The sequence below is a fragment of the Protopterus annectens genome, chromosome 10.part0, assembly GCF_019279795.1.
Source record: "Protopterus annectens isolate FY-2018-M chromosome 10.part0, PAN1.0, whole genome shotgun sequence".
In the NCBI taxonomy this organism is placed as follows: domain Eukaryota; kingdom Metazoa; phylum Chordata; order Ceratodontiformes; family Protopteridae; genus Protopterus; species Protopterus annectens.
The window spans coordinates 1,645,464,566-1,645,490,221 of NC_056744.1; the positions used below are offsets into that span (position 1 = coordinate 1,645,464,566).

Sequence of the window (25,656 nt, forward strand, 5' to 3'; positions counted from 1 at the left end):
AACTAAGTCTGTAAACAGAAAAGAAAATAACTGGGACAATGCTGCACATAAAAAGATTTTAAAACATTTGGTTCTGAACTTAGTGACTTTAAAATCACACAGCCTTAACGATAAGAAAGAAGTGTCACCACCTCAAAAAAATTCCATGATCATTGAAGCAGTCAAGGCACAATGTGAAACTATATGAAATTTGACTCCAATTTGACCCAATTACCTGAGTCTCAGTTTTAGTAGAATTAATAAAACCCCATACTTTCAAAGACTAATCTACTAGGCCAAATCTTTATTGTTCCAAGTGTCTGTTTGCTTGGGGGAGTGTGTGTGTGTGTGTGCGTGTGCGTGTGCGTGTGCGTGTGCGTGTGTGTGTGTGTGTGTGTGTGTGTGTGTGTGTGTGTGACACACTGTACTGAGATTGTAGATGAATTCTTCTTGCCCCGATGGAATGGCATGAGTCAGTAACTAACTCATCCTAACGAAGATGCAGTGTCTGTGTGTGTGTGTGTGTGTGTGTGTGTGTGTGTGTGTGTGTGTGTGTGTGTGTGTGTGTGTGTGTGTGTGTATGTTTGTGTACTGAGATCGTAGATGGATTCTTGCCCAGATGGTATGAGATATGAGTCGGTAAATAACTCATCCTAACCAAGATTCAGAGTGTGTGTGTGTGTGTGTGTGTGTGTGTGTGTGTGTGTGTGTGTGTGTGTGTGTGTGTGTCCATGCGTGTGTAGAAGTGCTAATGTATATATGGCTGCATCTTGAACAGTACAACATATGCTTTTTCTTGTATAATGTTTCTCAAAGTTATTTTGTAATATCTAGGGCAGGCTTAGGGATGTGATTTTGGCACAAGGAAAGGTCACTGAGGCAAACTCTGAGAATCAATTACCTTAAAAGATGCAATCACTAGATTAATTTGCAGTGCTGACAGGAATGGAAAAGAAACTGCTGCCATATATCACATATGTGTTGTAGTTTAACGGCATTGATCCACATAAAATGTATAAAAAAACTGGTATGTCGGAGAACATATCTATCTAGCTGTATTGCGTGAAGGGACAGAACTCTGACTGAGACCTAAGTGACTGGAGTTCACTTAGCAGTCCTGGTACTGGAAAAGAGGGATGTGGTGAAAGAGGAATGAAGGAGTGGAGTCTACTGACCTCTCTGCCAAGGGGGAATGGTATGGGAAGCATGTTCCTGTGAACTCGCCAGTGGTTAAAGTCCTAATATGGGTCAAGACTCACCCAAAGATGCAGCTAACAGGAGAGGCTGGACTTTGATTATGTCACAGGTAGAGACAGAGGTGGCAGTCCAGACCACACTGTATATCAGTTCCTTGATGATGGGGGCATTTGCAGTTGGGGGAAAGGGCATAAGGTCCAAAACCACATTCCTCCATGTACACGATAGTCCTTTTCCTAGCTCAGCTGATTCTTGTTATCATGGAATGAATGAGTTGCAATGTCTTCAGCAAGGGAGAATGAATGGACCAGTGGGAAAACTGATGGCCAGAGCAAAATGAAGCAAAAAAAGAAAAAATACTGTTTGACAATAAAATGACACTTTATGAAAGGAAAAATAACCCTAGAAACAAACTAAAGCACTACACTATATTTCTTCCTATTTTTCTGTATTCATCTTTGGAATATAAACACATACGGCAGACATTGTATAGTATTATAAATTTGGTGCCTCTTCATTTCTAGCCTTTGCCACCCACACACCCATAAGTAAACTCAAAAAAAAAAGAAGATATTATTTTAAAGAGAAGTGTAATTGCGAAGACCTTCGAATTTGTGAGGATCACAAGTCTTTTTCTTTTGGTCCCTTTGGACCTCAGTGTTACTAGCCTAACTCCCAAAACCCAGTGTCCAAGCTGCTCTCCAACCCCTTCAACTTACTGGGTATTTGCTTGTAGACCGTAAGGGTGTCCTGGAGGCTCAGCTCATTGGTGCTTCCATCCTGGGGGATTTTTGTTTATAACTTACCTACTAAATGTTCCCCCTCCCCCACATTTATTGATTATGACCAAGGGCATCACCCCTCTTTGGACCACACCACCCCTTAAGGATAATATTAATGGGTGCCTTCCAAACTGGGATGGCATGCCCATTCCTACCTTGCTTATCTGTCAATCACCTGAGACAGTAATCATAGGTTCGTACATTGTTACTAGGCTACTATCCCATGAGCCATTTTAAGCCTAGCCAATTTTATCCCAAATTTATGAAAATATTATGGACATACATATGAGGCAGACAAGACCGAGGGTGGCCTTTGGAGAGCCTTTGACCAATGGATGGGGAATGGAGGGAGATAAGATATACCCATTTCAGTGTCACTGCTTGACAGAGGCACAGAAAAACAGAAAGCATAGTTTTAGTTTTTATTCAAACTGAAGGGGTGGCGAAAGCCACATAACTATGGGCTAGGCTTGTAAATGCCCTTGGGCAGATAGCCTAGTATGAACCTATGAACCTATTACTGGTGTGTCAGTACCCCAATAAATTTTATGGTTATGGTATAGGCTTGTACACAAGTGGTACAGTGGTGGAGCAGATAGCATTGTAGCCTCACAGCAAGAAGCACCCCAGTTCAATTCTTGGTTCCATCTCTGCAGAGTCTGCATGTCCTCCTTGTGTTTGCATGGGTTTCCTCTGGGTGCTTCGGTTGCCTCTCTCATTCCAAAGACATGCAGTAGGTGGATCGGATACTCTTAATTGGCTATAGGTGTGGGTGTACGTGTGTGATGTGGATGAACTACAGCGGCAGCGCTAGCCACCAGGTGGTGTAAACATTGGCTCTAAATGATTGTCACTGTTGAAGTGACACTCCGACCCCATGAGCAAAAATGGGGAAAAAAGGGATTTTGGATGAATAGATGGACAGATGGATATAGGTTTGCACACATCAAGCATTCACAAACTGCCCCTGTCCATTAGAGACAGGTGTTAAACAAGGGGTAAATTTGCAAATTCCCATCCACTGGTCCACGTTATGTTAGTTTATTATTTGGAGGGAATACATTTTAAAAAGTATCAAATACAAATTGGCTGGGCCACAGTCAGTGCTTTATCCTTCTACTCTACAGAAGTGGCTTAGTGAGAATCACAAGTCTTAAAACATCTAGAATGGTTATCACTCTGAATTGTTTCTTGGCTGCTATTAGTTTAAACAGAATAGCATGCTATTTCCTTATTTACTTTCATCTGACTTTCTAACATTTATAGGTTGGAAATATCTTCAATACATCTAATGCAGGAGAAGAACTGAAAAACATTTCTTCACATCCCGGTAACGTATTAAAAGTGAACAGTTTTGAAGGACTTGAAAATATCCAGCAAAAACTTCAAAATAATATTGTTGCAATTGAAGGTAATTTAGTTTATTGTTCATTTAATACTGTACTTATTTATTTTGATTTTTAGGGATGATGGGTTAAGGGTATTTAGTGAGGATAGGGGTGGAGGTACAATAATGATTAAGTGTCGTATGCATTTCTCACATTCCACTGAATAGAATGGCCAAATATTTTTCATGCTTTTCCATTTTTTTGGACTCTACTGAATATTTTCTTTCAGCTAAGAATCTTGGTGTAGAGGAACTGCAGATTTATGAAACTAAACATTCTTGACATTTATGCAGCTGGACAGTGTCCCAGGAGTTCATTAAAGTTCCTAAAGGCCCTTCCAGTGTGATGTGGCAATTTCAACTCAGAAACATGCTAGCTGCAATTAGATCCTAAATCACAGGTACAACCGTCAGTTGCAGTAGTAACCTCCTGCTCATGATGACAGTGGCATCTCCCCAGTCACTCTCTGAGACACATAAGTTCAGAAACACGAACACACACACACACACACACACACACACACACACACACACACACACACACACACACACATACACACACACACCACTGTCCCTGTACCTGTCTCTACCCTACCTACAGTTCTGTGGTTACCCCCACCCATGTAATATTTTTAGTGCTATTATGGCACATATGTTTTAGGCCCTGGTGGTCTAGTGAATTCCCCCAACCTTCAGTCCCTGTTATGATGTCCTTGCCATTGTGACACTACCTCCCTGGTGTCTGGTGGATCTCACCGTCCCCTCATCTCTGTAGCTACTTTGGTGCCATCACAGCATTTACAGTATTCTGTGGTGACCATTGGATCCCCCCATCCCCTGATCCCTGTACTGTAGTTAGTGCAATTATGGCACTTTAGAGTGTCTTCGATGGTCACCCCACCCACCCCCAATCCTATTACACTATTCTGTGCCTTACAGCACTTTGTGTAGTTTTCCTTGATGTCTAGATTATCCCTCTGTCCCTGATCCCCATAGTAATGTTGGTGCTAATACAGCAGTGTAGAGTGTGTATCCCCCAACCCATTATCCCCATAGTAATGTTGGTTCCAATACAGCACTTTACACATTAATTCCTGGTGCCTGGCGGTTTCCCCTAGCCCCCAGTCCTTGTTTTGATGTCAGTGCCATTATGGCACTTTTAAAGTATGTCCTGGTGTCTAGTGGTTCCCCTCATCACGTTTGTGTTTGGCAGCGGAACACTGTCTTTTGGCTGTATTTGCTAGCATGATGTGGTGGAAATGGTCCTGCTGACTCTTTTGTGAATCACCCAGCTGTGTAGAGAGAGAGCACATGAGTAATTAGCATCCCCCCCAAAATGCCTCATTAGCATTCAGCATGGTCATGTGGCTACCCCTTCATAGTACCTTTGTGAATTCAGCCCTGTACTTCTGTTGTTTATATTATTTTATTTTATTTTTCTTGATAGCTAGAGAATGTCTACTAATTATGGGTATGTGGTTTCAGGTATGACCTGGGACATGTTTAAAGGAACAGCAGGAAGTTGGACACTGCACCTGTGTTTTGTCAAGTTACAAGTATATAAGGGTTTAAAAAAACAGTTAAACCTACAACTCAGCAAAACATTTGTAAAAAGTGTTTTGTTTTGCTGTGCGGCTCCTGCACTCCCTATTGGGGGCTTCACCACCATACCCCCTCAATAAAGAAAAATAATTTCATGGTTGCTTAACCACAAAGAAAGTATAATATACTATACTCAATTAATCACTGTTAATGCACACACAAAAATTGCACTGCCAGGGATTTTCTATGACAGATATCACTTGATAAGTTCAGCATAGGTGAATTTAAATCACTGAGGTTTAACCTCTAGTAGAGTACTAAAACTGGGCATTCCACTCTTTCTGTTCTAACCATCCACTTTTGATTTTCTTCAAGAAACATTCAAGAAATGCATTTTGTATAACTAGTATTTTAACTTATAGGTTCATGGACTCACTAGGCAAACAGTCTGTGTGACCATACAGTGCCTAAGGATGCCACCTAGAGAGTTTAGTGTGTGGATTCGCCACCCCTGTCAGTCAGGACCATGCTGCATGTCCCATGTTTAAATTTATGGGTACTCATTCAATCATTAAGGCGAGCCTGAAGGAGGCCAACGATTTGCACTGTTTGACATGGAGGGTGCACTTGTTGCATAGGTAGGCGGTGGTTTGAGTGGGGACCTATTCTTTCAAGAAGTCTTCTTTATGTTGCAGTGAAGGCTGAGATCTTTAGAGCAAGTGCCTTTAGTATTGTCAGTATTTCTGAGGTGGTCTAGTAGGACAGGATTTTTCATTGCTTGTAAAGAGATGTCAAGATCACTGCACAGGAGCAGGTATCAAAGAAAGACAAATGGTTTGTTAGTCTGCCAGGGTAGCTAAGGAAACTTAATTCTTTAAATTCTTTTTAATTAGAAAGTGTAACAATGTTTCTAGCTAAGCAAGGTGTTTGAAAAGTTACTTTCCAATAGTGCATTGTATTCTAAACTGGCCTGGTAAGAGAAAAATAGAGGGTGATTATGGCATCCTTGATCCTAGCGGATATAGCTTTAGTAATTAACTGACAAAGGATTTACAGTCATAGGTTCATAGGTAGGTACTAGGCTACTGGCACTTGGGCCTCTATAAGCCTAGCCAAATGTATCCTGGCTTTCGCCACCCAAGAAAATTATTTTCCTGTGCCACTGTCGAGCAGAGCCACAGAAGTGATCCCCGGGGTGAATTTCCTATCTCCCATCCAATCATCAAGATTTTTCTTGAAGAGTGCTAATGAGGAGCTTTGTTTGATATAGATAGGTAGTTTGTTCCAGAGTATGGGAAGTCTCTGGGACAGGAATCTATCCCTCCAGCATGTTCTGCTTATTGTGGTGACGAGGTTTAGGTCCCTAGAGCGTGTAGCTCATAGGGATTGGGATTTCTTTAAGTGGAGCATGTCTAAAAGCCCTGGGTTTGACATAGCTGTGTGTGGTAGGCAGAGATCGCCTCTGAGTAGACGATATGCAACGTTGTAAAGCTGCAGTTTTTTTAGACGGTCTGGATAGGGCATCTCTTTGAGGCCAGTAATCCTCTTTGTGAGGTATTTCTGTGGCCTTTCCAGTTGTTGTAGATGTCTTGTGAGGTACATACCAAAAGGGGCATTGTACTCTATAATGAGTCTAATGAGTGACGAGTAGAGGGGAACAATGACCTCTTTTTTCCTGGATGAGAAACCTTTTGTGATGAGGTGTGCCACATAGAAGGATTTCCTGACTACTGTGGCTATGTGATTATCAAAGGAGAGACTACTGTCCACCTGTGTCCCAAGGTCTCTTATCACACTTTCGGTGTTAAGTAGACTACCACCTATGTAGTAGTTCATGGGTACTGAGTTTTTACCAAAAGGGATGACAATGCACTTTTTGGCATTGAGCTTGAGGCCATGGCTTTGACACCAGGCATCTGTCTCAGCAAGGCCCTTTTGTAGGATGTCCACATCTTTTGGAGTTTTGATTATGGCTCCTAATTTGCAGTCATCTGCAAACTTCATTAGCCAAAGACCTTCTGTGTTGGCCTGTACTTCAGAGAAGTAGATACCAAACAGGAGTGGAACCAGGACTGAACCCTGTGGTACTCCACTTGTCACTGGTCTGAAGTTGGGTTTGGAGTCTGCTATTTTCACAGTGTGGGTTCTGTCAGTGAGCCAGTTGGCAACCCATCTTGTGACATAGGGATTTATACCTAGTTTAGTGAGTTTATCTATAATTCCAGAGTGGGGGATGGTGTCGAAAGCCTTGGCGAGATCTAGATAGGCTGTGTGAACCACCTTACCCTCATCTACAACTTTGGTGACTGCTTCAAAGAAGTCTATTAGGTTTAGGAGACATGATCTGCCTTTTACAAACCCAAACTGGGTGGGGTCCTGAGTTTGGAGATTACCAATGTCATTGTTTATAAGTTCCATGATGATACGCTCCATAGCTTTGCAGACCAGGCTCATTAGGCTAATGGAGCGGTAGTTTCCGGGGTCTGTGGTGGCTCCCCCTTTGTGGAGTGGGATAACTGTTGCTGTGTGCCATTCAGTGGGCACATAGCCTGAGGTGAGGCTATGATTGAACATGGTACTTAGGTGGGGTGCCAGTTCGTTCTGTAGTTCATGTAGAACACAGCCTGGGATGTCGTCAGGTCCCATGGATGCTGTGTTCTTGGCTTTGGATAGTGTGTTTTTTTACCTGTGCAGCCGTGATTACAGGAACTTTGCATTCTTCTGGTATAGAGATGGGCTCTTTAGGGGATGACAGAGGGGTAAAGTTAGCACTGAGCCTTCTGTTAGGGATTGCATGATCCATGCACTCGTGTAAGTGCTTATAAAGTGCATTTGTGTAGGATTCAGCAGTCATACCTCTATTGTCCGTCAGCATGGATGTCGTGAAGTTTGCCACTTCTGTCTTAAGAAGCGTGACTTTGGAGTCATTTTTTACTGTGGTTTCCCTAATGGATGATGGGGGAGGGATGTGGATGTCTAGGGTGATTAGCTTGTGGTCGGATCTGACCAACGAGGAATTGACCTCTGGTGTGGAGCACCGGTTGCCCATGTTGGTAATAACCAGGTCTAGGATATTGCTGCCCCTGGTGGGGGTGTGGATAAGTTGATCCATGGCATTGGAATTTATGAATTCCAGAAAACGTTGAGCACAAGAGTTGGTACATGAGTAGTTTCCCCAGTTAATGGTAGGGTAGTTGAAATCGCCCGTTATTAGGGTGTTAGGTTGTACTCTAATATTTTCCAGTGTATTAAGAAATGAGGAGTGGGAATCCTGGGGCATGGTGGGGGATCTGTAGCAAGCTACAATTTGGATTGTGGTCTTGCCCAGAGTTAGTTGCACTTGGATAATTTCGGATGCATTATGCTGAGCAACTAGCCTGGAGGTGTGGATATCCATAATGAATATGGACACGCCTCGCCTTTAGTGTTTCGGTCCATGTTAGGTGGCCGAAAGGTGTGGTATGAATTATAGCCTGGTAATGCAGGGGTACTCTCTGGTGCCTTGAACCAGGTCTCTGTCACTGCACAGATGTCGATGTTCTCCATTTTAAGGAGTGCCTCGAGAGAGTGCATTTTGAGGTTTAGACTTCAAGCATTGAGTAGCAATACCCTCAGATTCTTCTTGCCTGTACCTGTTAGGGTGGTGAATTTGTCATTTGAACCTTGCCTAAAAAAGGCACTATAGGGGTGGCTAGAGCCTTAGCCAGTATCCGGAATCCCAGGGGCGACAGGTGCATGCCATCTCTGGCAAAGCATCGTGGCTTGTCGATCATCTCATCCCAGGCAGACAGATACTGGATCCCCTTAGAATGACACCAGAAGCTTAGCCAATTGTTGAAGTCAATCATTTTGTCCTTGTACTGTGGTATCATTCTGGGTGATGGCAGGATGTTACTCAGGGCTAGGGTCATACCTGCCTGGGCTACAAGATCGGACAGCTCCTCCCTGTCCCTTTTCATGTAATCCAAGGAGGTACATCTCAGGTAATTCACACCAACATGGACAATGACAGAGTCATATTTGTACTTGTTGTGGAGTGACCTGAGTGCATGCGTTATGTGGCGGATCCTGGCACCTGACAGGCAGCTGACAGTAACTTTCTCCTTGTTTAGCCTGGTGAGTGGAACATCAGTGTGCCTGACTATAGAGTCACCTATGACTAGAGTGTTAGGTACATTGTTATGCCTTATGGGCTGTGGTTGAGTGGCACACTGAGTTTGTGGGCTATGTGTCATTTGGGTTGTGTTGGGGGGGGTGGAGGTTGCTTGTGTTTCTGCTTTGAAGGTCCCTGTTGCTTGGGCATGTTTTTACTGAGAGCCGCCGCAAATGTAGATGTGTGTTTTGTGTTTCTATGTGTGTGTTTTGGTGGTGTAGGTTTTGAGGGACTATGTGCTGATTGTGGTGTGGTGCAAGTGTTTACCTTCTCCTCTTGACTGTCTAGTCCAGTCTTGGGTGAAGAGAGCTTTGCTTCCAGTTTGGTTATATAAGTGCATCTCTCACAGGTGGTAGTGTTGGGTGGTAGGAGGAGAGGATTATCTGTGTACATGAGGCAATTACTGCATTGTCCCAAGATGCCCAGATTCATCAGCTAGACAGGAGAAAACACCGGGAGCTGACCCTTAGACATGCTTGAATAGGTGCTTATTTGTTAAGTACTAGAAACTGTTTTCCTCTAGACAGTGAGGAAAGTTGAGTGTTGTAGTAATTTGTAGCTTATTTAGTGCTTACAATAAGTTCTAAACAAGTGCTGAAACAAAAAACTGGCTAATTCTAAGAAATAAAATTAAGCTAGAAGGCTTCCCTCCAACACAGAAAGGCTTAGGGACCTAGAAGCCTACAAATAGTCCTGGACACAACAAATCTATATCCAGGCTAGACTACCCACTGGAAAGGCAGGAAACAAGCTTAGAAATTTTTTTTTTTTTTTTTAGTGGAAAAAGAGAAAGGAGTAGCAGAAACTAAGCTGATTGGCCTTCTCAAATGCTCTCCCTGTACTGGGTAGAATGAGGTAATGACACTAGACTGGGAGGACGGTCCCAGATCAAATTTACACTAGGGGCGGGCAACTGCAAAGCCACCAACTACAAAAACACCATACCAATAGGGAGAGAGGGTAGGAAACAAACTGTGGAAATGTTTCTCACAGCAGAAAAGCAGCAGTGAACCTTTAAATGAAAGTTTTAAACAGCTAAAGGAGCCTCTAGAAAAAGAGTTTTAACTGCAACAAGTTAACAGAAACAAACAACCCAACAAATGCTTAATAAAAGTGGACAATTTCCAGTTAATACCTCACACACAGTGAAACTAATTAGAAAAATATACAGTACACAAAGTGCTATACTTAACAAAGAAATAAAGAACAAAATAAGCAAAAAACAGGATACTTAATGTTATATATTATAGTTCCAAGTTTGCTCAGTGTCCTTCCTTCGATTAGCTCAGTGTGAAATGGCAGAAACACTCACAACTTAACTTCTTAGGTAACAGAAAGTTGAAACCTGAGACAACTTTTAAGAAAAAAGCTCAAAAGAACCAATGAGGTGCTTAGTCTAAGCTGTAGTCCAGGTGACCTCAGTCAGCCAATGACCTTAAACAATTATCTTTCACTGAAATGCCTGATGGCTTTGGCTAAACCAAGATGTCCCTGAATATGTGTTCAGACACACAGCCTCCACAAACACTAGGCCCAAATACAAGCCTGAATATTGAAATGCTACAAATATCCCCACTACTTAGAAACAAACTGCAGAAATGTTTCTCACAGCAGAATGAAAGGTTAATTCATTTCTGACAAAGTACTGAGATCTCTAATGACAGTGTGAGTCTTAAGTGAGACTTGTTTCCCATTACATGTTTGGCACCAAGTGTTGGTTCTGGCAAGCACTTCTTGAGAAAGTGTCTCCTCTGGAGTGTCAAAAACAGCAACCAGTTTACATTCACTGGCAAACATGGTTAACCATTGACTTCAACAATTGCTTTCATGCAAAGTTGAGGGTAGCTGGGAAAGAGCCCTGTGAAATACCATTAGTGATGTGCCTTTTAGATGAGAAAGCACAACCAACTCTCTTTACATTCATTTGGAGTTGCCAGTTTGCAACCCAATGGGTGACGTAAGGCTTTATGTTTAGACTAGTGAGTTTGCCAATAATACCAGCATTGGGAATTATATCAAAGGCTTTACTGAGGTACAAATAGGCAGTGTAAACAGAATGGCCTTTATAGATTCATAGATTGCTACTAGGCTAATGTCTCAGGGGACCTTTCATAACCTAGACAAGTTTTCCTGAACAAATAATGACATCCTGTATCCAAACAGGACATTTAGGGTAAGGCATTTATAATCTGTCTTTATCCATAAGGAACATGGGTGCCAAGCCTGGTGTAAATTTCCTCTTCCCCATTCACTGGTCTAGGTTGTGCTTAAATTGGGTAATAGACAAACTCAGCTTCATGGGATGGGAAGTCTGCTCCATGGGGGGGGGGTCTGTGTCTGGAACACATATCTATCTCTCCAGCAGATCAATTGCTTCTATTACATTTTGAAAGAAATATACTAAATTAAGAAAACAGGATCTATCTGTCACAAAGCTGATTAGGGTCAGGGGTATAGGTTACCATTTTTGTTGTTTATAAAGTTGACCAGGTTATATTCTGTTATATTATAGATGATCCTGGTGAAATCAGTGGAACAGTAGTTGCAAACTACCTTGTGAAGTGGCAACATGATGGCCATACCCCTGGGTTCATATACCTAGCTCATAAAGAGAAAAAAGTTTTAGGAGAGGTTTAGCAATGTAGTACTTTGTACTAACTAGGATACATCCTGGTACACTGTCTGGGGCTCACAAAGCAATTTTTTTTTTGGCTAGAGATTTTACTATCTGGTCCATAATGATTTTTGGAGAAAGGGGGTTTTCGCGATTCAAAAGAAGAGTGAGAGGGAGGGATGAATTGAAACTGAATTTGTCAGCTAAGATTTGGCTAGTTGCTAGTCTTGATGAGATGTATATAAACTTAAACCGGAAAAAAGCGATGGAAACAATTGCTCAACAAATCCAACCAAAATACAAAAATCAACTTGAGCAAAGCGGAGTAAAAGGCTTGTAGAACGTACCACTCTTTATTGCACAAAACCAAGAACTCAAAAGCACATTTGAGTTATTGGTTTTATGCAATAAAGAGTGGTACGTTCTACAAGCCTTTTACTACGCTTTGCTCAAGTTGATTTTTGTATGTATATAAACTTGTAGTATGTATGGACAGGTAATGAGTGCAAAGCATTGCATATGTTTCTGAATTGTACTGCCTGTGTAATACAATAACATAGTTCCGCTCAGCATCTTACTGTGTTTTCTTGTAGCCATGCTGACTGCACAGTTGAAACCAAAGACATTCAGTGCTATTATGCTGTCACTCTAGGTATTGGCAGGAGAGGTTATGAGCCATGTACGCCATGCTGGTATGTTGTGAGCCTAGGTGACATTAAGACAGGCTATGAGCTATATACATTGTGCTGTAATATTGTAAAGTATGCAGTGAGCCTAAGTTACTGTAATAATGAAATGAGCTGTGTACATTGTGCTGTAATGTTGTACAGCACAAAGTGATGCTATACTATGAGCCTAGGTGACCACAGGAATGGCTGACAGATGTTTGCATTGTACCATAATATAGTAGGGTACAAAGTGCTGCAATGATATAACCTAGGTAACAATAGGAATGGCTCTGAGCTCTGTACACTCTGCTGTAATGTTGTAAGGTGCACAGTGATGGTATAATGTGAGCCTAGGTAACTATTGGATTGGCTGTGAGCTGTGTACACTACTGTAATATTGTAAGGTGCAGTGATGCAGTGTTGTAAGCCTAGGCAATTATAGAAATGGCTGCAAGCTGTTTACATTGTGCAGTAATTTTGTAAGGTGCACATTGATGCAGTACTGTGAGCCTAGGTAACCATAGGAATGTCTGTTAGCTGTGTGCAGTATTCTATAATGTAAGTGACATTTCTGCTATGTTGTGACTCTAGTTAACTATAAGAATAGCTGTGGAATGTGTGCAGTCTATTGTAATATCATAAGATGCACAGTAATGCTGTGTTGTAAGCCTAGGTAATAGGATTGGCTGTGAGCTGTGTGCATTGTGCTGTAATGTTGTAAGGTGCACAGTGCTACTATACTGTGAGCCTACGTAACCACAGAATGGCTGACTGCTATGTACATTGTGCTGTAATGTTGTAAGGTGCACAGTTCTGCTATGATGTGATCATAGCTAAGCATAGGAATGGCTGTGAACTGTGTACACTCTGCTGTAATGTTATAAGGTACACAGTTCTGCTTTATTCTGAGCCTAGTTAACTTTAGGAAAATATGTTAGCTGTGTACTTTGTGTTGTAATGTTGTGAGGTCCACAGTGCTGTTATACTATGAGCCTAGGTAATCATAGGAATGGTTGAGAAATGTGTATGTTGTGCCGTAATACTCTAAGCTACACAGTGATGATACAATTTGAACCTAGGTAACCATAGGAATGGGTGAGAGCTGTGTACATTGTTCTGTAATGTTATAAGGTGCACAGTGCTGCTATATTTTGAGCTTAGCTAACTATAGGAATGATTGTGAGATGTGTACGTTGTGCTGTAATGTTGTAAGGTGCACAGTACTGCTATAGTGTGAGCCTAGGTAACTGTAGGAATGGCTGTGAGCTGTGCACACTCTGTTGTAATGTTGTAAGGTGTGCAGTGCTGCTGTACTGTGAGCCTACGTAACAATAGGAAATGCTGTGAGGTGAAAAGTGATGCTATACTGTAAGCATCTGTAACTGTAGGAATCATTGTGAGCTATGCACATTGTGCTGTAATGTAAGTTTCACAGTGCTGCTATACTGTGAGCCTAGGTAACTGCAGGAATGGCTGTGAGTTGTACACACTTTGCTATAATGTTGTAAGGTATAAAGGGATGCTATACTGTGAGCCTAGGTAATTGTAGGAATCATTGCGAGCTATGTGCATTGTGCTGCAATGTTGTAAGATACATAGAGCTGCTATAGTGTGAGCTTAGGTAACTGTAGGAATCGTGAGCTGTGTACATTTTGCTGTAAAGTTGTAAGGTGCACATTGCTGCTATAGTGTGAGCCTAGGTAACTGTGGGAATCATTGTGAGCTGTGTACTTTGTGCTGCAATGTTGTAAAGTGTGCAGTGCTGCTATAGTTTGAGCCTAGGTAACTGTAGGAATCATTGTGAGCTGTGTATAATGTACTATAATGTTGTAAGGTGCACAGTGCTGCTATACTTGAGCATAGGAAACTGAAGCAATGGGTGTGAGCTGTGCACTCTGTGCTGTAATGTTGTAAGGTGCAAAGTAATGCTATACTGTGAGCCTATATAACTGTAGAAATCATTGTGAGCTTTGTATGTTGCTCTGTAAAATTGCAATGTGCACAGTGCTGCTATACTGTGAGCCTAGATAACTGCAGGAATCATTGTGAGCTATGTACATTGTGCTGTAATATTATAAAAGTGCACAGTGCCTTATGTTTTGACCTGTTGTAAAATGTATGTATTTCTGGCAAATCACTGAGGATAGTAAAATACACATATATATATATATATATATATATATATATATATATATATATATATATATGTGTGTGTGTGTGTGTGTGTGTGTGTATATATATATATATATATCTGTATATACACACGAACATCCCTGATGAAAGATTGAATGCGCAAAAGAGGAAATGTTAAAACATCGAGCCCAGATATTCAAAAATAAACAGAAGCTCAAATGGCATAGATCGTTATTGTATGGGATCAAAGTACATAGTGGAATGGGGGGTTGCTCCCTTCCCCACTGTAGTGTGATCTCAGATTTGGTATATATAATTAACAAGGGGGGAGGAGGTGCAGACCCCCACATGGGGGCACAGGGGGATTAGCCCCTGCAAAAAAGTGATTTTGTATTTGTAACATACCATTCAAGGTTCCAGGTTTTCTCAGTGTCTGGGCCCGATGTTCTAACATCCACTTTTTTGTGCTCCATTTTTTGTCAGGGACCTATATATACATATGGATCTACTTTAAGAAATGAAGATCAGAACAGCGGCGTTCATTTACATGAGACTGAAAACCGAAACCTGACATAATCGAATGCTGAAGTGTGTGTATATACAGCCCAAAACACCGTCACCCATATGGCCGACAATGGTCGACAATCACAATATCAACAGCACAAGAACTTTGCCCCCCACATCCCTGTATCTTTAATTACCAACTCTGAGATCGCACTACAGTGCAAGAATTAAAATTTTTCCATTCCGCACTATTGGGAGATAGCATTTTCCCATTGTCAATATTCTGAACGTCAACCATATGACATCGGCCATATGGGTGTCGGCATTGTGAGTTGGCGTTCTGTACAGGACCCATATATATATATATATATATATATATATATATATATATATATATATATATATATATATATATATATATATATATACACACACACACACACACATGCAGTCTTATACATCTGCAGGTAAAAAAACATCTACTATATTTACTTATTATAATTACACAGAGGTGCTGCTTATATTGACTCTTTCTCTCTCTCCTGTTTACAGGCTCTCAAGAATTGCAGAACGTTACATCATTTCAAACTGAAATGAGTCAAGAAGGTTTCAGTGCCATTTTAGCTCCTGTAAGTAGTCCTTAAATTTGTTGTTTAAGTCAGGAATGCAAGGAGTATGATTAGTTCTTGCAAGTGAAAGATGAAATGTGGTAATATACAAATATAGCTCAGCAAGAGTAGCAGAATAAGTAACTGACATCTGATACATACAACATGAAATGTAAGGGCTGCAACTTTTTTCTGAAATGCATAGCAGTATAACCCATGCCATCTTGGTACCAACCCCCTGGCATCCCTCTCAGCAAACTTTCTTCTCCTTAACGGTTGTACTAGTGGATCTAGCAATATACTCAGCCAAATGCAGCTGTACAGTCTCAGCCTGGGGGTGCTGCTGGGTTACATGATTTCTTAGAGTCACACAGCTAAGCAGTGGAGGCTGAGGGAATCAAATTCTGGACCACAGGAAACAGTTTATTAACAACTCCGTAATCCTCTGTACCAACTGCAGTATCACACTTTAACTTCACATTTCTTACAATCCTTAACAATCCTGCACCCACCGGACCATCAGAACAAAGAAAAAAGTAGCACCATGGCTGTCCAAAGAAACTAGACAAAAAGTCATGAATAGAAATAAAGCCTGGTCCTCTTGGAAAACCAATAAAAACCCTAAGGATCAACTAGTATATAAACAGCTAAGAAATGATACTAAGAAGTCTACAATGTTAGACAAAAAAGACTATTACTGTAACCTGCAACATAAACATCAAAATCGACCACAAAAATTTTGGTCCAGCTTAAACAATCTTCTCCATCCAGGTAATACTACTACTACCCCTAACCCTGCGTCTGTCCTCCAGAAACCTCCAGAAAATATTCCCAACACCTTCAACACCTTCTTTACAGAAACTATACAATCCCTTGCCAACCAACTAGGCCCCAATAACATAGACCCTATTGACCCCATATCCAATACCCACCCATCCTTTAACTTTCAACCTGTACCAACAGCACTTATCCGATCCTTAATCAAGAAACTGAAACCCACCACCCTTTCAGCAGACCTAGTCCCGGCTGAATATCTTCAAAAGGCTGCAAATGCAATAGCATATCCCATCTCAATATTAATTAACAGAACCATCTCTGAAGCATATATCCACTCCATCTGGAAAATTTCCCACATAATTCCTCTCTATAAAGGGGGTATCGCCATTGATCTATCAAATTACCGTCCGATCGCCATTCTTTCCCCTCTGGCTAAGATTATGGAAAAATGTATCCACAAGCAGCTCCTTCATTACATCAGTTTGCACAATCTCCTAGCTCCCTCCCAGCATGGATTTAGACCCCACCATAGTACCACCACAGCCCTTCTATCCTTCTCTCAGACAATAAATCAAATCCATAATAATAATAATAATAATAATAATAATACGCTCTCCTCCGCCTTCTTTCTTGACCTATCTAAGGCATTTGATATGGTAAACTACCAGCTACTCATTCAAACACTAAAACCTCTTGCCATAGACAGCCTAGCAATACACTGGTTTCAGTCCTACCTAAGTGGCAGACAACAAGCTGCGCTATGGAACAATAGCCTTTCCTCCCTACTGCCAGTCACCCTTGGAGTTCCTCAAGGGTCTATACTAGGACCTCTCCTATTTTCCATCTTCATTAATGATCTTTATACAGTCATTCCCAAAGTAACCTGCATTCAGTATGCAGATGATTCTACCCTAATCTGTTCTGCCACCTCCCTGTTAGACCTGCAGACCTTAACCCAAAGTACTTTCAATGTAGTAGAAAACTGGCTCACTGACAGGCGTCTTCTATTGAATCCAAATAAAACAAAACTGCTACTCTTCACCCCCACCTGGAAAGCTACACTCCCATCATTTACCATAACATCTAATAATGGCACAATAATTTCCCCAGAAGGTAATACAAAAACTATTAGGTGTAATTGTTGACAATAACCTTAAGTTTGACACTCACATCGAGAAAACCATTAAAACAGTCAACAAAAAGCTAGGATCTGTATATAGGATTAAGGCATTTCTATCCTCAAGTGCTAGGACAGTTATTGCCCGAGCACATTTACTCTCAACCCCTCTTTATGCCACCCCTATCTATACAAACCTGAGTAAATCTAACCTCAATAAACTGAATAGCTGCTACAATAACATAGCCAGATTTGCCACAGGCTCGGCATATAGAACCCACCACTGTATTAACCTACAATCTCTAGGCTGGCTAGAGTTTCCTTCTCAAATCCAGTATAATCAATTAATAATAGCCCACAAAGTCCTCCATCAGCCCGAAAGCATGCCCATACTCAAAAATATAATTACCCCATACAGTAACCTAAAAACTCTCCGCTCTTCTGACAAAATGCTGGCACAAACTGTTAACTCTAAAAACTCAACAGGTGACTCTTTATTTTGCAACTCTGTTGGAACAATCTGGAATCGGCTCCCTGCCAAACTTAGGGCAATCCAGTCTATTAACCAATTTAAAACATCTCTCAAAAAATTCCTAAAAAGTCACTGGCTGTGCCCCTGTACCAACCCTGACTAACCAGCTCACCACTCTCTTCACTACCTGGCTATCTGTAAAATAGTCAGTGTTTCAGACTTTTGAGACTATCATTTTCATATGTATTGTACTACTGAATCACATGCTACCTTTTTCAGCCTTGTACCACTAAAAATGTCTAAGTTCGAACAAGAAAACTAACAATGTTAAGTTTTAAGTATGTATGTATTCCAAGTTTTTAAGTATGCATGTAATCCTATAATTCTGTACTGGTATCTATCTATATGTGACTGTATAAAACTGCTACTGTTTAACTTATGCAACTATCCACCTGTGGAGCATTTCTCCCCGGGCCTCTGCTGAAAATGGACCTGTGTCCAGTCAGACTATCCCGGTTAACAAATGTAAAATAAATAAATTCATAAGGAATGTCGGGGGACATGTCAGATCATAGATAATGTTGCAAGCATTGTCTTTATTTCCAAAAGGAAACATGCAGTTCAACTATTCTGTTTACTCTAATTATTTCTTAATGACACATATTATTTCTATACACATTGGTTCCTGTTCACTCAGAAACGTTCCCTGGGTCAAACTTGTGTAACCCTCCCTGAAGGATTAAGTATTTCTTATGTTGGGAGTTACTGGTCAAGTGGGTCCTTGTCTGATGACGGATTACCTAGTAACTACCTAAAAACATATACATTTATGTATTTATTTAATTGTTTGAAGAAGCACTAAGTATCAAGTGTGATGATTGCAGACACTTTTAGGAATAGATGAAAATAATATCTTTGCTCATAAACTTTTTGGGTTGGCATTTTTTTTCATTCAGTACCTCCAGTTCACTTTGCTTGGTTTCAGGATGCCATGACTCAGTTAGTTGAATTAAGTTTTGCTGTTTTGCTTTCATGTCAGTACTGAAGTAGAGAGGAGACATAGGCACAGAGAAGGATACGCTGAGTCGCATCAGTATATAATGTAAATGTATATAATTACATACAAGCTGACGTTTTCACATTATTTTAGTAACACACCTCCATGCTCATGTCAAATAAAAATCCATATTTAACTGCAAAGCAGTACAAGATGAGTAGCTCATATAAAAAAACACACGTCTAATTTCAGTGGAATGATTTTTTTAAGTGCAGCCTTTTCATAAACCAGTATTATTTATAAAAATAACAGCGTATCCAGGGCTACATATAGAAGTCAAATTCTGTTATATCAAGAAAACAAATTATTAGTGGCAAAAATGATTAAAAATTGTTTTTCTTGAGCTAATGCCCTCCAAGCAACCTTTTTCCCACACCTTTTGCCCCATTTAAGTACTTTTAAGGTCATTGTGTTCTGAGTTAAAATATACCATGCACCTGTGCTTTTGTATTTTTTTTATATTAGTATATGATGGAATTACTTTTCACCATATGTCTAACAGCACTCAAATATGGAGCAAATGTACTGAATATTTATTTGTAATAAACGCAGAATTACATTTTGAAAAATATCCCAAAATATGTCAGAAAATGCCTAGGAAATAAAAGAAGATTTTCAGACAGTTATTTATGAAAACACATCTCATCTGCATTCGCAGTAATAAGAAGTCTAAAGACCAAGTAGGCATAACCTGATGTGTTGCATATGTTTTCATAGGATGCAACTGTACTAGGAGCTGTTGGAGCATATCAGTGGTCAGGTGGAATTTTTGAATACCAAGGAGACAAGCACAGCGTTTTCATTAATGCCTCATCCACGTACACAAATATGACGGATTCTTATCTTGGTAAGGAGTGTATTTTATCTCCTCCCATTGATCAGAACTATAGAAGCCATTACTGATGTGTGTGCTAATTTGTGTCAGTGTTAGATTTCTGATTCAACATCATCAAGTGGAAGTCAAGGCATTTAAGAGGATCAGAGGAGCAGAAAGTATAAAGTCATCCTGTGTAGCACAAGAGCTCTTTTAGCTGTTGTGTAGCACAGGTAAGCATTGTTATGTCCATGCATTCATGCACCTGCAGTCATACATGTGCATACCAGCTGGACACAGCATTCATCTGTGAGTAAAGGTACATGACATACTCATTACAGTTTCTGTATAGTTATCAGTGTTTTGCAAATGTGCAATCAAGGCATGTACGCAATAACCATATCTTAATGAATTCTGATACCAGCAACGTTTGTGCATTATGTTTTATTGTGGTCAGTTATTTCATACTGTCTAATCACAATTTAAAAATGTGGAGGAATGATACATTTTCTGTTGTGAAAAATGCACCATTTTGCTATGATAGATTGGAATGCAAATAAATTAATCACACATTTTTGTGTTTAGAATGTAAACTAATGTTGAATAATAATTTTAAAGCAATGATATATATGAGTGTGTGTGTGTGTGTGTGTGTGTGTGTGTGTGTGTGTGTGTGTGTGTGTGTGTGTGTGTGTGTGTGTATTTTTTAGTGTCGCAGCTAAATAAAAAAGTTATATCTTAAGCAAGTAGTTTGAGATGTCTGACAGAAGATGAAAAAAATGCATTAGGAAACAAATGGAGGTTTTTACCTTGACCATGTAGGATAAGTAATATTATGAAATTACTTAGTTTACTAGGAGAGGATTGAAATCTGTTCTGGAATAGATAACAGTTGTTGACTGCACACAAATATCAAGCTTTTCTGGAAAATAATTCTGATAAAACCTGAAGCTTGTCAAAGCCATTCTGAAAGTTACGGTAGGTTACCTCGCCATACACAGCGCACCAGGCTGTCACTGTGGCAGTACACCAGTTTTAGTGCAAAACATTGGGGTGTCTGAGTTGTTTCTGACCCAGTCATGCAAGATTTAAATGACAAAGACAAAATCTCTGCTAAAGGTGAGAGAATCAGTAAGTTTTGCAGTAAACAATAATAATAATAATAATAATAATAATAATAATAATAATAATACATTGACTGAAATGTGTATTGTGTGAGGTCCCAAGACAGTAGTTTGCAGCCCATGCAAATTAATGCTGGTTGAGTGGTGGAATACATTGTGAGAGGTACACGGTCCAGTGACTAGAGTACATGTAAGAAAGAGTATAGTACAAGAACTGTGAATTGTGCTTAGGAAAATGATGTATTCTGTGCATGAATTATGGTGCATTTCAGGATATATGTACTACGTCTCTCATTCTATACACCATACCTCTCATCTGTCTAGAATTTCACAGAATGTCCAGATTTTTGCCTCATATTTTTGGTTTGTTCCCCATAAAATATGTGGTTTTCTGGCAAATCTCTGAAGAGTGAAGTCACTAAATAAAGACAGACATTTGACTTTCAGACTTCATATCCTTCAGAAGCTGCATGCTAATACAAATCCTGTTATTCTAGCAAATTTTTAAGTTTGTAAGAAAAATATTTAAAATCTGTCCCTATTTTGTGCATCTATTACCCCATTATTTTAGGCTTTGTCCAGATTTCTTGTTTTGAGAGGTTGAAAGGTGTGCTGCACACATATAATTCACATATTGTGCACCATCACACCTCTTAACGGGCAGACACTGAAAACAGGTATAAAGGCTCTTGAAAAGTAGGTAAAGCCATCCAAAAATCTGGGCATCAAATTAACATAAAAATTAAATGCTGAGTAACACAAAAGCTTTCCATTTCCCATAGACTTGTGGAAACCTACTCAGGAACACAAGACTGAAAATCAAGAGAGACAAATTGAAGCAGAAATATAAGCACATTAGAAAAGGTACACGTGGGATTCAGAAACACTGGCCACATTATTCTAAGCAGTTGTGGCTGATGAGAGACCACACTGCATGGTGTGTGTGATTCAGAGACACACTCAGTACAAGTGGGGAGGTTGGGCAACATAGCTGCTCACAGTTTATGCTAATGGTGGTATAATAACATGATAAAGAACAACTTTATTAAAATGAAATCTCCATGTATGCAAATGACAGAAAACAAGATCAAGGTATAATTCAGAAGCAAGCAAAGTTCACTGTGTGCTACCGACCACTGTAAAATCCTGGTGTACATACAGGGGAGTAGAGGAAATAGGAGTTGTAGCAGTTTTAGTGAATATGTGTATATGTAGCAGGCTATTATTGACACTGTTAACCACTGTGGCATATGTCATCACCATTGGATGTGCTGTGTCATCCAAATGAAATTAACATTTCATGGCCCTCAACTCTGTCATTCTAGACTGCCACTGCATAGATAGGGACACCATACAGGAGCTGGTATAAGTAGCCTCATGGGAGTCATGGATTACCTATCCCTGTGGATATTGAAATATGTGTGGCTTTATGAAATCTCGCTACAGACACCTTTCAGTGAACATCAGAGGACACAGTAGGGTATCGGGGGCATCTGCTTCTAGAATAATCTATCAGTTTGTCATTGCCATACTGCATCATGTGGGGGTACATATGTGGTTTCCATGTACTACAGAAGAGAGAGTCAACATCATGTGAATTGTTTATGATAGAGCCCAATTCCTTGAGATGTAGGAGGTCATAGAAGTCCTGATTGTTATCAATGAAGGTGCTTAGGTTTTTAATATTTCTTTGCTATTTTATGGTGTTTGAATAAAAGTGTCTTTGAATTAAGGAGCTGGTTGCCTTGGCTTTTAATTTTGGATAAAGTTCGTATAATTTTTTTTGTTTGCCTCCACGTAAGGAAGAAGTGTTTAACAAAGTGTTTTTACTGCATGAAGTGGCTTTACTGAAGTATTTTTACTGCAGTGTGACATATCCTTCAGAGTGTTCTAGCTGAAGTTCCCATTGGTTATTGGTTTAAGAGTCAGTGTGATGTTTGAAGTCATAGAGTGCACCTACATTGAAATAAAGGCCCCACATTCCTGTCCATGGGAAAGGCTTCTTATAGGAGTCCCACAGGTAGTATCATGGCTTTGGCCATGGGTGGGCGTGCATGGTCAGTTATGACCTCTACAGAAGTGGCACTGGTGTGAGCACCATGTTCTAGCTGATGCCCTCTCCTATTTGTAAGCTCCACCATGTTGATGTGTAATTGGTGGCACTTTATATCCATGACTGAGGCACCCCAGGACTTTACTGGGCACCTTCACTGGAGCCAAAGGTGGAGCTGCTTTGTGGTACATAGCTGGCATGGAAGGTCCTGCATTATAGGACATTACTTACACCGTGCAAGCCACATTACCATGTCCACAAAGACAGGCACATTGTTGCCCTGGACCTCAGTGATGGCCGTGCACATTCTCTGGATTGCAGACATTGACATAGCCACTTCCAGGGCAACATGGTATCTATGACATCTAGAGCCACACCCACATGGTTATCACCACCCACTATGGAGCATGGGTGCAAACACTGAGGTTAGAGCCACATTGAGAGACTACTGCTTGAGTAACCACCAACCTACTCTCTTTTTTGTAGTCTGTATATTGCATATCATGGGTGGTGTCCACAGGCCTAGAGGCCATTCCCCTGCAATGGGTAAGACATCTAGAGTGTATACTCCCTGTATCCAGTGATGCCATTATGTAGCCTGACTGTTTGAGTTGCTCATTGCCATCATTATCAGAGTCAGACTCAGCTCTGATATCAGGCAGTGGCATATCCATGGTGGTAGAGCCAGATACAAAGCAGAATTTCCAGTATAACTCATCACCTTTATTTTATTCCCTGTGCAGAAGTTAAAAGCACATCCATAGTGACAGTCATGGAAATGATAGTCTTACCTTGTGTAGGTGCTCTTTCCCCTTGCAGTCCTGATGTACCTAAATAACTAAACAGACATAATTTCACTCTCGTGCACAGCAGCAGCAGCAGCAAATGGCGTAGACATTTTATGACATGCCTATGCAATACAACGTACCTGGCACATCCCCAATATACACTTTAGAGGTGCACTGCAGCTCCAAGGTGTAACACAACATCATGGAGATGCAAATTGACCAATTCTTTTGCACCACAGAGTAGTAAAAACTCCTCCATTTCCATTGGAGTTAGTTCAACTGATAGTCCACCTCCCATTGCTCTGCCCTTGAGCGCAAGGCCGGCAGCAGGGTTTTGAGCATCACAAATATTGTTGGTAGCCCTTTATCTGACCTGGTCATAATTTCGGTTCTGGCCACTGACAGAATTTAAGTCTCCTACAAATTCCTGCCAAGTATGGTCACAGTAGGTGCAATTAGTGTTCATCTGTCAGCCATGGAGACAGATGGCTTCTTATTTGAGTCTTCCCTTTGACATGCATAATGCTGCATGGAGAAAATATGATTTGTGACTATATGTCAGTATATAATATCTGCTCAGTGAGTACCTGTACTCTGTTGCTCTGACTGTGCCCTTATTCTGCATATAATTGCACTTAGAACTTTGCCACAGGTGGGTAACCATGTATACTACACATACTTCTGCAACCCCCCTCCCCCCCACAAGTAACACACACAACTATATAGTGCAATGGCAACATTAGTTAAGCTTCACCAGGCCAAACAGCATGTTTCCCCTATACAAAATGGAAGCAGTAACAGACACTGGGTTGCTAGAAGACATGGTAGTCTGACATATGGCAACATGGCAACATTGTGTCTGCAGTCCCGTCATTTCTTATGCCACCACATAATTCAGACCATTTTAGGAAATTGCAGTATACTGCTCAAAAAATACCTAACATTGTGTGTATACCTGCATAAGCAACATTGTTATGCATGCCTACCCTTCCCTTGGCCACAAATCACATGTATGATGCAACTCCGTGAAAAACAGCATTAAACTCCACTAGTGTATGGTAAAAAACTACTGTACATAGTTGACTGTCCTTGTGCAGCAATACTAAAATAACATGGTGCTGTTAAATGCTGCCTGTATGGATTTCTGTGGGCTATGATATTTGTCAGTACTTTCAATATGTCTTCCTAGGTTTCCCCAGTACTTCATTCTTAAACAATTTTATCTGTACACTAACAACCTGTTTAAACAGTTTAGCCCAAATATCACTTTGGACAAACACTACAGCAAAGCAAATTTGAGTAAAAGGTATATGCTACCTTCAGCAGTTAGCACTACTTTTTTTCTTCCCTCAAAGCTACTTACCACAGGTGTTTAGGGTTTCTCATTAATGCTTCACATCTTCTGTAGAGCAGTGAGGTTATATCCAGCCACTGGGGCTTATATCACATAAATTTTGGCCTTTCCGTCCAGTCTATATGCAGATGAGGGCTCAGGTCATGAATGTTTTTGAATTGCTCATTTTCTACACTTTAGTTGGAGGCAGAGTCCCATGTATAGGTTTACATAGCATTATGCAGTGATCATACATGGGTAGTTTAGCGTCAGAAAGAGGTCCTCATATTTCATGTTGTAACCCTGCTGACTGTTAAGGTACTGAAGAGCACTGACAATGTAGTAATTTGACAAAATGGTAGAAGGCACAAGGTGTTGGTCATATATCACACCTTCCAGTCTTGTTTACCACATAGCCAAAATGGCACTGTATACTTCACACCCTGCCACAGCTCATGTTACTATGTTAGCCTAATTTGAATGCCAATTTTCTGAATATGAAGATGGGGCAACCATGAGATACCAGGCATGATTCTGTGGTGTGACATTCACAG

At 40.6% G+C, this 25,656-nt stretch overlaps 1 protein-coding gene across 1 annotated transcript in view; it reads left to right on the top strand.

Annotated features, from left to right (window-relative positions):
• LOC122814359 (integrin alpha-X-like) overlaps positions 1 to 25,656 on the top strand; it is an 845,034-nt gene that overhangs the window by 650,264 nt on the left and 169,114 nt on the right. Inside the window, exons 9-11 of the mRNA XM_044086945.1 lie at positions 3,225 to 3,369; positions 15,512 to 15,588; positions 19,708 to 19,837. Of these exons, the coding sequence (XP_043942880.1) occupies positions 3,225 to 3,369; positions 15,512 to 15,588; positions 19,708 to 19,837 (352 nt within the window). The remainder of the gene's footprint in view (positions 1 to 3,224; positions 3,370 to 15,511; positions 15,589 to 19,707; positions 19,838 to 25,656) is intronic.